At 44.1% G+C, this 13,281-nt stretch overlaps 4 protein-coding genes across 4 annotated transcripts in view; 3 read left to right on the forward strand and 1 right to left on the reverse strand.

Moving 5' to 3' along the window:
- Positions 1 to 1,798: 1,798 nt before the first annotated feature.
- C922_03161 (hypothetical protein) lies at positions 1,799 to 3,656 on the forward strand (the record flags this gene model as incomplete). Its single annotated transcript, XM_008818753.1, has 3 exons — positions 1,799 to 3,116; positions 3,293 to 3,346; positions 3,562 to 3,656. 3 exons carry the CDS (start codon positions 1,799 to 1,801, stop codon positions 3,654 to 3,656), a joined length of 1,467 nt encoding a protein of 488 aa, XP_008816975.1.
- Positions 3,657 to 5,679: 2,023 nt separating this feature from the next.
- C922_03162 (hypothetical protein) lies at positions 5,680 to 9,537 on the forward strand (the record flags this gene model as incomplete). Its single annotated transcript, XM_008818754.1, has 1 exon — positions 5,680 to 9,537. The coding sequence occupies one exon, from the start codon at positions 5,680 to 5,682 to the stop codon at positions 9,535 to 9,537; it is 3,858 nt and encodes a 1,285-aa protein (XP_008816976.1).
- Positions 9,538 to 10,362: 825 nt separating this feature from the next.
- C922_03163 (hypothetical protein) lies at positions 10,363 to 11,748 on the reverse strand (the record flags this gene model as incomplete). Its single annotated transcript, XM_008818755.1, has 1 exon — positions 10,363 to 11,748. One exon carries the CDS (start codon positions 11,746 to 11,748, stop codon positions 10,363 to 10,365), a length of 1,386 nt encoding a protein of 461 aa, XP_008816977.1.
- An 817-nt stretch (positions 11,749 to 12,565) lies between these two features.
- Positions 12,566 to 13,281, forward strand: part of C922_03164 (hypothetical protein) — a gene marked incomplete at both ends in the record, with an annotated part of 3,410 nt that continues 2,694 nt past the window's right edge. The window contains 2 exons of the mRNA XM_008818756.1: positions 12,566 to 12,584; positions 12,760 to 13,250. Of these exons, the coding sequence (XP_008816978.1) occupies positions 12,566 to 12,584; positions 12,760 to 13,250 (510 nt within the window). The remainder of the gene's footprint in view (positions 12,585 to 12,759; positions 13,251 to 13,281) is intronic.

The following is a 13,281-nucleotide window of genomic DNA, read 5'->3' on the forward strand; positions in this document are numbered from 1 at the left end:
CAGCACTACCACCCCCCAATGGGAAATAACCCACATACAACTTTAGCAAAACAGACACCCATTCGCAAATTTTCCCAGTTTAAATATTTTTTAAATTTTGAATGATGAAAACTTGTTGCTGATAATTTGGGCCACGTGTTTTGTTTTGTTTGTTTTTTTTCTTCTTCGAAGAAAGACAAAAAAACATCACACACGAGTAACGCCTTCTACACAGTTACATGTGCAGATACATGCGCACGTGCTGATGTAGGACAGCGCAAGATGATGGCTTAATCTTCTCACTGACAAAGTTTAAAAAATATGTAAGCATTTTTTGCTCGCATGGAAAGAAGGGGGGAAAAAAAACAACAGCTTCGTTTTCACAGCATTCTGCGCATGTCCAAAGTTGGTTCGCCCACACAACATGTGAGCAGTTCTTTTATGGAATTTTCTTACCCCTATTGGAAAACATGGGGGACACATCGTAGTAGTATTCCCAATTGGTACACTTTCTGCTGGAGTTATCTCAAAATTGCGTATGTATATCTGAACACGTACCATTTTTTAGGGTGTGTTTTTTTGTACATTTTTCTTTGAAGTCTTCCCCGTTGGACGTGCAGCCCGTGCAGCGGGGCGACGGTCAAAGTGGGGTCACGTGAAAAGGTTACAATCACGGTTCGACGGCACTGCGATGAATGAATGTTCCTGAATGGAAGACGTCCAAAGTTCAGTTGCGCGAATTGGATTGATGTTCTCTGCGCCTGAACATTTTACCCATGCCATTGGGTAAACTTAAACGAGCATGCTCATAAAAATATACACTGTTGACTGGCACGGCGTAATGTACATTTTCCGGTCGCATTATAGGCACATGCGTATAAACATACCTGCATGCATCCATTTGCTCTTTTTGGGACCCCCCCTTTGGTTGACATAAAAATTGACCTGGCGAAAAAATGGAACAGGAATAAAGACAATTTCGGCGTTGTTCCAACATTAGTGAAAAAAAAAAATGAAAAAAAAAAAAAAAAAACGTAAAAGGCCTAGTGTATATAAACAACTCCCCTGCAGAAGCAGCATCACGCGATGTGCTTTCCGAACGTAATCACTGCAACACTTGGCAAAAATGCCCCTCGCAAGTGCTTTAAATGTAAGGTAAAATTGGTCCCCCCTTTTATTTTATTTTATTTTTTCATAGGCTCATCCTGCGTCTGTCAAGTTGGGGAAATTCGCGATTTAGTGTTATTCCCTCGATGGAGCATATTTTAAGGGCCTGTTTTTTTATCAAGTGGAAGCGAGAAAAGGTCACTCAGCCGCAATGTTAGCAAGAAAAGTAGGAAGCAGTTTCGCTGAACATTTCTCTGAACGTTTCTATGAAGATTTCGTTGCAGTGCCAAGCAAAAGGGCTTCCCCGGTTAGGCAACAGAAGAGGACCCCTACTGGTGCAATTTTCTCATCCCCTCCATTTGAGTAGAATTGCCTTATGATAAGAGAACAAAAAATGTAACTGCCTATTCGTCGTGTACTCCTGTTATACCTACGCTGATCTGTGCATGTATTGGGAAATCCATATCAGGTGAGGTTTCCATGTGTCCTACTGCGATCATTGAGGCAGTCCACGCGCAACAGTCGACTTTTACGAGAAGCATATGCATTGCCCTGCGCCATTTGTGCTGATCCGTGTGCGGTGCAACTCTTTTGACCTGGTTTCGGCGTGACTTTCGCGTATCGTGCAGCGGTGATATTTCGGCATATTTCGCATCACCGTGCGTCGGGCTGAGAGAAACCTCTCATTTGCACACTTGAGGAGAGCCCTATTATGATACCTCCGAGCGGAGAGAGATTCGACGATGAGAGAAGGTCCTGCTTCAAGTATTTCCTAACGCTAATGTTTTTACTTGTGCTCATGCTGATTCTGAGGAAGCAAAAGGAAGAGGAAGAGGAGATAAGCACCAGAGCCAAAATGAACCTAAGGCAAAATGAAAACGACCGAAATTTTGCATTTAGCTACTTAAGAGAAATTAGCTTCTTGAAGTACGACTCCGCTGTGTACATATCGCCAAACAGAAAAATTATTCCCAGCATAAGGTACATTAATAACTATACAGTATATGTCCAAGGGTACGACAACATTTTGCACAACTTTGAAAACGTGTCTGTGGGAATCAGTGAGGAGAAAAATAACTTCTACATTTACGCGGTAGCAAATAATAGGCAGGAAAATGGAATCTGTGCAGATAGTGCATGTGGGGATAGTGACTCTGGAATTATCAACACTGTACTAGTTGACACGACTCTGTTTCGAAATATCCCGATCGGGAGCTGCCACGAAAAGGACACCTCTATGTGCTTTTTCGTATTCGTTCAGTTAAGCAGAAGTAAATGCTACGGTTTTAATAATTTATCCTACTCCTGCCATGTGAACAACACGGTGAACAACCCTAATGTGTTTCTTGCGAGCAGTTATTGCTATATCGTTTTGGCTAGCTCCAGGGTGGAGCGTATATACGAATTCATTAAAGAGAAACTGATGGGAAAGGACCCACTTAACGAAAAGACCTCCACGAAGGACGTCGAAATAATTGCCCATTTTTGCGGAAATGTACTTAACCAGATAGCCACCATAGACGCGGTTAACGCCAGGCTACTTTTTGTACAGCGGTACATACGCAAGTTCGATAAGCGAGAGCAGGATGAGTCAAATGAACAAAGCGACAGGGATAGCCCCTCCGCGAGTAACGGTAATAACCCCAATGCAAACGATCAGACAAATAGTCCTGTAAAGTTTAATACGGAAGAAAATTCAAAGGAGGAGTACCAGAGGTACACAAAATCGTACCTCCACCATGACAATTTTAAAAGTGAACATAACAGCAACGCCTTGACGCTAAAAATCAGCTACCATCTGACCGTAATCAATTTAGGTTCAGAAATCAGGGACATAATCGAATATGTAGAATATGCACAGGACAAACCCGAGTTTTATCTCTTCCCCCCCATTCACATAGCCTTCGACGAGCAGTCCAACTTTTACTACATGGTGCAGCACGAAAACAACGGGTTTTTAAATTTTATTTTCATTTCGCCGTCCACGCTGGTGGTTTATTACACCTTGAAGATACGCGAGTTCTACTCTGGTGAGTGCTTCTCGAGAAATGTGCGTATGGATAGGCAGATATGGGTGAATACATATGGGTGAATGGATATGTGTGAATGTATATGGGTGAATGTATACGTGTGAATGCATGTCTGCGTGCGCGGACGGCCCACTCTCTACCAACGCAATCTCTTCTTTTTGTTTCTTCCCCTGCAGGATGGTTGCTGAACTCGAGCCGCGATTACGACAGCAAAGGGTTAATTCTTTTTGGTAATTCCATGCAAGGAGTGTTCATTCGTTTGTGACGTCCCGCTTTTTTGTGTGTCTTTGTTTTTTTTTTCTATTTGTGTGTTGACTAGCCAACCAGCTAGCCAGCTAGCTTTTTTTTTTTTTTGTCAATACATCATAGCATATGTTCACATTTTCGTCCTGCTCTGTCAGATTCTTTTACCCCCCATGTGCCCACCTTCTTTTTTTTCCTTTAGGAGAATACCCACCATACGAAGATGAGCTTCATGTTTGGGACATTCGAAATTTACAGCACAGGAAATACCTAGTTAACATCATTAAGACGTACTGACTTGAATTTTTCCGTTTTGGTTGGTTATTCTGGCAATACCAGTGTTGTTCACTCTGCCTGTTTGTTCATTTGTTTGTTTGTTTTTTTTTTTTTTTTGAATAAGTCCGATTTTTTGACCACAAGTACGCAGCTGATAACCGCGCATCCAATTCGGTACCCAGAATGTATCTCCTGGTCCTTCTCTGCGTTTCCGCACGCGTTGTTTTGTTTAGTAATGTGTGAAAAAGTGAGAGAACTATGAAATGGCCCAAATGCCAGATGCGCAGTTGCGGGCTTCCAAACCCATGCGGAGTAGCGTAACATTTGTACTTCAATATGTGCCATTTTTGTCGACCAAAACGTTGGCAGCGTTATACATTGTATGATTAATTTTTTTTTTTCCTTTTTTTTAAATTAACAAAATGGTTGAATGGGTCCATTCCTGAGTGGGCCATCCACCTATCTTCCGGTTTTTCCGTTCGCAAATTTTACAACATTGGTGCCTTGGCAATTTTGCCCAAATGCAGAATATGCCGAGCGTTTTAAAAAAAATGTACGTACCTGTCTAGGCCTGAAAATTGCAAACATTTAATCGCTGTGATGCCATTCGTTGCTAAAAGCTGCAGTGCCGCTTAAACCTTTTAACGCTAAGGTTTCCGAGCAAAATGGGAGCAGACCCATTTTAAGAGATTATCCATATAAGAAGGGAGGTATCAAAATGGAGTTGCCCGTATGTGTACATCTGCATGGTACAATGTTACGACGGGTAATGCTGGAACCACGGAGAATTGCCAAACTGGTATAAAGTGTTCTGCACAAGGAAAGAAATCCTCTTCACATTCAGGTTTTCCTCGTTAGCATATCCTCATAGATAGGTAAGCTTTATAACATGTCATATTTCCAAAGTTTCACAAAAGTATGTGCTCCGAAAAGGTTTACCCTATGTTTTCCTGTGGGCCGCCAAGTGTTTTAAACTGAACATTCGTGGACGCTGGAGTTGTTGCATGGCAATTCTGGGCATCCTACGCGCGAAGCATATGTATACTAATCATACCTTCATGCGCTGGCTTACCCGATGCTAACTTGAAGGGTCATCAAACTGGGGAAGTAAAAATGCAATTTTGCTTCCCAAAATGCGATCTTTTAGAAAATATATAATTCTTTTTTTTTCAACGTACATGGGTTTTATGTAAGCGTCGGTGCCACACGAAGTAAAACTTAATGCGCTCGTAATCGACTTTATATATGTATATATATATTTTTTTTTTTTTTTCTTTGCCTCTATAAAATACCCTTTTCTCTTTTTGGCGCGAAACTTCCATTCATCCCTGTGCCATTTTAACATATGCATAAAATGCGAAAAAGTGAAAACCATCAGAAAGCAACTCTGCTTTTTTGTTTTTTTTTGTTTTTTCTACTTAGAGTATGTCAAAATTGTTCGAATTGAACGATTTTTTCTTTTCTTTTTGTTTACTGCCACAGGACGAAGAAATTCTCTACAATTATGTACAACATTTATTTTTGTGCGAATTGTACTTTTTTTCTGTAAGTGCCAGTAGGTGGTAAGTACATAAAGGTATGCATTTATGGTAGCTATAAAGTATAATTGTATAAGCATGACTACTTCTACAAACAAACGTTAACTTGGCTTCTTTTCAGCATTTGAATTAAATGAAGAGCACCATGTGCCTATATAATGGGTTGACTTCTTTCCCCGAGTTTTTCTCCCTTCATTTTTCCGATTCGAAACGTACATTTTGTTAATTTTTGTCGAAAAAATGAGGCCTGAAAAACGGGGAAACAGGAAGCTTGATGGATATATAAACCAAGAAGCCCTATGCTCACACGGACCAATCTGACTGTGTGTGCGTTAACGACGCGCTCGGTTTAGTTATACATGCGGAGGCGCAACAGTGCATACACGTATGTGCATATTTTACAGCCCCACGCGAAAAAGAAAAAAAAGGCACATCGTTTTTAAACGAGTGGAAGAGCATCACCAAGCGTGCCCCCCATTCTCTTTGTTAATCCTCTGTCCTCAAGCATGTCACTGACGCTTTTTACTAATGACAAGAGGAGAAAATATTTAGGCAGTAACAGACCAGAAGGTCGCGTAGGACATTCCCTACATCATTACTATGAGTTAAGCGCAACGAAGGAAGTGAGTGGCTCGTCGGGAAGAGACGACGATGAGGGGACGGGCCAGACGCGCGCTGTAGACCGGATGAACGATGAGCAGTCGTATGCGTTAGACTCTGGGTTTACTTCAACTCGGGAGGAAGGTAAATGTGGACCGGCCGAAATAAGCGGTAGAAACTGTGGCGATCATGTGGGAGGCGAACAACGGGAGGGAGAAGAATCCCTAAGAGGTAACCCGGAGGAGACATACAAAGAAGACAAATTATTCACCCAATGTCCTAGCGCTCGAAACCATTACAAAAGTAATGACGACCATCTGGGTAGTATTCCCCATGGGGAGAAGAAGAAAAAGGGCTACCATAATAGGTTTATCCATGGGAGGTATAAAGTTGTTCTCTTCGGGGGAGGGCTACCAGAAGAGGAGTTTGTAAGAAATTACGAAAACGGATGTGTACAAGCCAAGGGTGAAGAAGAAGATGGAGAATATAGCAAATACAATATGATGAGTGTAGAGAATTCTCTACAAAGAACGCTTAATGATCTGTACATTTGTGAAGAGGAGAATGACGATTTTGAGCACTGGGTGAATGTTAAGACGCATAATGTTCCTGAAGCGAGGGCATTCCACGCGTCCTGTATTGTTAACCTGGGGTTAAATGGTGTTTTTTTGTTTATCCACGGTGGCAAGGTGAACAATGACATGCTCGCGGATGACCGACTGTGTGCCTTGAACTTAAGCAGAATTTCATATCGTGCTGAGCGAAGCCAGAGTGGCAGCAGATGTAGGGGAGAACCGGATGGGGAGGAAGAAAGTGACACCAGCAACAGCCCCATGGTAGAACAGAAGCAGGAGCAGAATCGGACGGAGTGTAATGATCATCCGGATGAATCTGAGGAAGAACACCTTCCCCACGGCAACCCTCTGAGGGAGAACCAGCATGGTCTCGCTAGCAGTGCCGTTATAAAAGAGGATCGGAATGAAAAGGACGAGCAGAGCGACCCTCCAAATGAGGGACCTCAAAATGGTGTAGTAAAAAACAAAGCAGAGGAGGAGAAGCAGCAGGGGGAGAAGCAGGTGGAAGAAGAAGAAACGTTTGGCGAGCCCCTTCCTCGGAGAAGAAAAAGTTGTGAAGCCCCGAGGGGGGCAGACATATGGGGGAACAGTAATCATCATGGCGAGGAAGGCCACCCTGACGTGGATATTGGCCCGGGTTGCCTGAAGGAAGAACCCTGTCGTGATGCAGAACCGAATGCGGCAGGGTTAGAGGCTCCTCCCAAACAAAGGAACCATTTAGCCAATCATAAGAAGAGGAAGTGGTGCTGTTCATCGTCCCACTTGTGCTCTGCATCGAGCGAATCTGCGTCCAGACAGTCTTCCTCCATGGGGTCTCCCTCCAATGATTCCCCCTCCTCATCGTCCTCTTCTTCAAACTCGTTGCCTCCGTGCGACTCGGCCTTTTTTCGGTCCACCCATTACCACACGCGAGATAACCAACTTGACGAGGAGGACGAAGACGTGCTTGTGAATTCGCGCGTCCCAGTTAAAAGTTTGCTTCTCAGGGGAAACAACAACTCCTCGTGTGGTAGTGCCTCCTCCCCCTCCGAGGAGGAGGACTCAGATGTGGAACAAGGGAGAAATGGAAATGCCTCCCTCAAAAGGGTGAAAAGGACATGGGTCCACGTCCAAACAGTGGGAAGAAAGCCAAACAGTAGGTATGGACACACCCTGGATTTTCTTTACCCCCATCTGGTCCTATTCGGGGGAAACGAACATATATCCGATGATGAGGAAACTTTTTTTTGTAAAAATGACCTCTGGGTGCTGAACATAAAAAAGGGGAAAAGAAAATGTACAAAATCGGAGAGGAAAAAAACTCTTTACTTTGCGTGGCAAGAAGTAGAGTACCAATCGGTGAATCCTTTGGGGAGATACTTTCACGCCACGACCGTATGGTATGACGTAAAAAATAAAATGAACAAGTTAATTTTGTATGGAGGTAAAATGAGAAAGAAGACGAGTGTAAGCAACAGATTGTTAGCTCTGCAGAATTATGGAAATAAGTGGAGGTGGTCTATTTTGCCAGTTTATGTAGATCCTCTGAATGAAAACAGAGCATGTCACGCCTTGGTCTGTGTAGACAATCATATTTTTATCATTGGGGGAGAAGACTACACTTATAAATATATCGAGAAAATGCCATCCGCCTTGTACTCATTTGAATCGAAAAAGTTTCAGTATATTAACGACTTCAGTGTGAAGGCCTGTTTAAAATGCTTTGCAAAAAATGAGACCATTTATTCCTGGGGAGGATTTACAGACGTATCATGCAATCAGATTTTTTTACCAAACAATTTTGTTACCATTGATGTGAACCCACATGTTATGTATATACAAATGAAGGAAGACCTGGCGGATGAGTATGATGAAAACAATGACCTCGTTCTGAAGGAAGAGCCAGAATCCGACGACGACATTTACCATCGCATGAATAAAAGAATCTTAAAAGTACACAATAGGAAGATGGAGCTCGAGAAGGATCTACTGTACCAGATAAAGCTAAATGAGAATTTGAATTTTCGCATCAAGTCTCAGATGGTGCAGTATCAGAGGGTACTGCAGCTGCTGAATGTAAAGCAGACTCAAAATGCTCATCTGATGAGCGCTTTCAAGCAGCAGAGCCTTCCCCTCGACGGTGGCACGATTGGTGGCAGAATTGGAGGCAACTTTGGAGGAAGCATTGGCGGCAGCGTGGCCGGGTGCCACATCGCATCGCACGGCTCATACCACAGCCTACACGGTGTGCCTCTGTACGACGCGGGCACCAACATCAACATGAGCAGCATCAACGTCAGCAGCTGCAGCAACTACCCGAATTATAACAGTGAGGGCCTCTTCAAAATGTCGATAAGCGAACAGGACAACTTCTCCCATCCTATAGCTGCAGACATGATGAGCAGTCATGCCAGTGGGTTGCAAAGCGAATACGAGTGCAATGTAGTTCGGCACAACGTGAAAACGAACCAAACAGTGAGCGAGCTGCCTGTGGCCGACGCAGGGGGGGACCAAAATATGCTGTCGAATGAGAACATCCAGAGTATTTCCTACACGGATAGCATGAATGAGAAGGGCAACAAGAACGTGGAGGAGCAGGAGCAGTTGCGCTTCGAGGGAGGGATAGCACCAGATCATGTCGGTGTACCGATCAACCAGGTAAGCGCAGCGGGCGAAAACCCCCCATGTGGGGGATATCACCCCAGCGAGGGATACGCCTCCCCTGGTTGCGAACAGGTCACAAGTATCCCCGGGAGTGCGCCATACCACACGTTTAGTGGCATGTCCGAGCTGTGCGCCACGAATGGAGGACAGCTCCCCTGGAACGGACATACAAGTGGTTACTCCAACGGAGCATCTCATCCGTACAGTGAAATGAATCAACTACTCGACATGACCATAAAGAATAGCACTCCTTTTGTGAATGATTATTTCACCGGAAATCCCCTGGATGTGCCCCAAAATAACCTCCAGGCGAGTGGCAGCAACGATAGAATTGGCAACGCCTCGTCAACACAGAGGGGCGTTCTTGGTAACGAAAAGGAAGGAAGCACCGTGACGGCCGCCAACAACGAGAGTTTGCAAGCCCAGTCTGAGGGGAATTCCACAAACAGGGAATCTTCCAATCAACGGGTGCGCCGAAAAACGGCCGCCAAGTGCTTGGAGCTGATTGAGCAGGATAGGCTCAGCAGGATGATGAGTGAGAGGTAGGGAACCCTGGAAGACAGACATGGGAAAAAGCAAGCCATGTTGGTATTTTACCGGATTGGCCTTCAGTAGGGTGGCGGATTTACTAACTCATTTGTGAATTTACGAATAAGTTAAAACAAAAAAAAAGCTAGAGAGCCATACCGACGCAGAGACGCCACATTGCCGATGCGGTTGACAAATGATTTGACTCTAATTAGAAGGTCTCCATCCGCATACCGTCGTTTGCTGCAACTCAACGATGTGTTTTATTCGCTCCGCGTATTTGTTTTCGCCTATTCGTTTTTTTTTAGCCGCGTAAATTATCTGTTTTACTGAGCTGTTTTATTTACCCGCGTAAATTATCTGTTTTACTGAGCTGTTTTATTTACCCGCGTAAATTATATGTTCTGCGGAGCCGTCTTATTTAGCCGCGTAAATTATATGTTTTGCTGAGCCGTTTTATTTAGCCGCTTTCATTGCATCCGATTTAGTTTACTTACATTTTTCTCTTCTTTTCACATTTATCGCTACTCTTCACATTTTTCACCTCTCCTCATTTTAATTGTCGCACCCCGTCCCCTTTTTTAACAGTATGTCCATCCCCCCCTCCCCCTTGTTTATGTCCACCCAAATTTTGAATAACGCCAAACGCATTTTAAAATAGCCTTTCCTTTGCACATTAAGTTAAAGACAGAAATGCACAACGGTGGATAGGGGACCACAGACTGTTGCTGGCACGGGTGGGCAAAACTGGCTCGTGGTTTTGGGACATTTTCCCGGGTCGCTCTCCTGGCAGGAGTTTGCCGTGTACACTTGTGCGCCGGCACTGTATCATTGAAGTGCCCCTCAATCCCGGTTTATACCCCCGCTAAGGAGGCGACACTTCACGTTGAGCTTCGACATCCAGTTGGAAACGCTGCGCAGGAATTGTCTATTCGTGACCAAATCCTTGGGGAACCCTTCCTCTCGGAGGAATGCCCGATTGTGCACGAACGCTACTTTAATTAAATACTTCGTCGACTGGAAATCCAACACCATGTTTGTGTTCTTCATTTTGTACAAATAGCCATTTGAAAGGTATGCATTTTTGTAATGTGGCCTTTTTTGTATCCTTTTCTGTTTTACCAGCTTGCAGTAGGTAGCTAATTTGTCCTGCTTCAAAATGAGCATGACCATATATTTGCAAAGAGTGAGATTTCCGTTTTTACAAAATAGGGGGGTACAAGAATGTTCCTTTTTTCCTCCCCGTTTCTTCCTTTTCTCATTTTTAAAAGCAAGGGTGTAGTTTCTCACGGTCTTTGCGTGAATGTTTTGAGTGTACTTATATTTATATAGCTTACCCATTGCTGCTCCTTCCCCTGGGGGTGCACTAACGGGGGGGGTAAAAAGATACGCAGTGGAATCTCCACCGAATTGTTCGTTTGTACCCATTTGGGGAGGACACACATCCTTCGGGCTCACCCCGCGGTGATTGGTGAAAACTCTTTTCACGTACATGCCCCAAATGGACATTAAATTCTGCCCAGGCGGTAGGTACTGGCAATTTGTAATTATGAAGAAGAACATCCTTTGGCTTAAAAAGCAGAAATCGAAATTCAGAACTTTTAAGTAGCTTCTTAATATATCAACTATGATGTCGAATTGGTCTGAAATTATTTCCTTCACTTTGGAAGGGTCTCCCTCCCTCAGCTGGGGTTTTCCTAACGTGTGTATTGGGTCCCTGAAAAGGAATTTCTTGTACTTATCTGCTGCCTTCCCGTTAGTGTGATCAGCGTGACTGATCGTGAGGGGTTCGTTCCTGCTCTGCTGAGTTTTTCCTCTCCCACTAAAGCTACCTTCCTCCACATGGTTAATCAATCGGCTCAACCAGTTTAGGTGATTCAAAATGGGCATCTCAAACGAGTGAAATGAGACATATCGGTAAATCTTGCCTTGTAGGAGTGCTTTTAAAATTATATTTATTTGGTGTAAACTCAGATCATTTCTCCTCTTCTCCGCAATTCGCAGTAGGCATTTGTAAAAATACACATTTCTGTGCCCTTTTAGCACTCCGTTGTGGATGATTCTGTGCAGATTGCCTACCTTTTTGTACTTATTCCTGCACGCTTTGCTGTTATTGTTTGGTAGGAACTCTTCATGCTCATGTATGGGCACGTGAATCTTGTTTCTCTCTTCGTTCAGCAGTAGGCGATGGGCGTTGCTTATTCTTTTTATTCTGTGCAGCGCCAGCATTGTACATTTGTTTGCAGTACTTTGGGTGCCAAGCCGAGCAAAGGCGCGGTTATTCCTCCCCTGTTTCTTCCTCCGCTGTTTGTTCTTCCCCTTTTGGCCTTTTCCCATTCCTATACACGCCCGGCAACAATTCACGCCCCCCTCACCAATTTTCTTTGCATACGATAATCCCCGTTCGGCAATTTTTTCCTCCCGTCCCCACGTCCCATGATTTCTTTGTTCTCATCTCCACTGATTTATGCTCTATTTGTGAAAACCACACTTGAGTGTAACCTCTCCTCCCCTAGCGTCTGCTACATAAGCGTATCTTCAACCCACGCCTCGCAATTACGCGTAGGCATATGGGTGCTCTTTTTTCGAAGCGGCTCGCTTGGTCCCCAACGCAACACAAATTTGTGAACGCCCCTCCGCTTCATAACATTCTGCAGCACCAATTTGGTTTCCCCTATTTGGTCTCCTTGTGACGTAGAAGAGGAGGGGTAAACGCAGCTCCGCCAAGTTTGTCATTTATGCCACTTCTTACCTAAACGGGTAATATTTTTTTTTTCTTCCGTTTGTCAATTTTTGCCCAGCCCTGTGAACCTTTTGGCACAGCCTTCGTGTTGTTCGCTCGTTTAGGGATACCGCTTTATCCCATGATCTGCAAACAAATTGGGAGAATGGGGCAATCCCTGTGACCGTAGCCGCGGTGAAATTTGCAGAGAGGGAGAAGTTCCCAAAAGGGTACACCACATAGAGAGCACTGCAAAGAGGGGGGACACCTAAGCGTTGCCTCTTTCCTCCCCAAAAGAGATATTGTCAGCCGCTCAAGTGCAAAATGACCAACGATGAGGAACGTAAGTGCCCAGTGGGCCGAAGGGAAGGGCATGGTCCAGATGCACACTTTGCATGTGTAGCCTCGTGGACACGGAGATGAGCGTCCAGACGGTGCTGCGAACCGTGCCGCGAACCGTGCTGCGAACCGCACGGATGTCTGCTCTACCAACCGCTCAACCAACCGCCCTATCGCAGCGATCCCTGGGGAGGAATGCGATCCGCCCAGCGAGGACCTCTACACGAAAAAGAAGAAAAAAAAAGAACGGAACGGAAGTGTGTACTTTGATAAGCTGAGGAAGAGCGAATACATCTGCGTGGAAATCCCAGGGAGGATCAGAAAAGGAAGCAGTGGATTGTCAGCCGTGGAAAGCTTAGGGGGGATAAAAAAAATAACCGAATTATTTCATCTCCAGAATAATGGACATAGACATGAAGAAAATTTAATCCTACGAGTTAACAACAATGACATGTTCTCCTCCTTCGTGTCAGCCAATTCAGCAAAAGTGAACAATATGTTAATTAAAATTAAAAGGACAAGGAAGAATATCTACAAATTTGAATTCCTAGGGTTCGTTCGATATTTGTACTACTTTGACAATATGATCGACTTTTATTATATTCCCACGTTTTATAACAGGCGCGATTACAGCACTAATTATATAGACTACTTAACGAGAGGGGGCCAAGTGAGGGAAAAAAAAAAAAAAAAAAAAAAAA

The sequence above is a fragment of the Plasmodium inui genome, assembly GCF_000524495.1.
Source record: "Plasmodium inui San Antonio 1 unplaced genomic scaffold supercont1.12, whole genome shotgun sequence".
In the NCBI taxonomy this organism is placed as follows: domain Eukaryota; phylum Apicomplexa; class Aconoidasida; order Haemosporida; family Plasmodiidae; genus Plasmodium; species Plasmodium inui.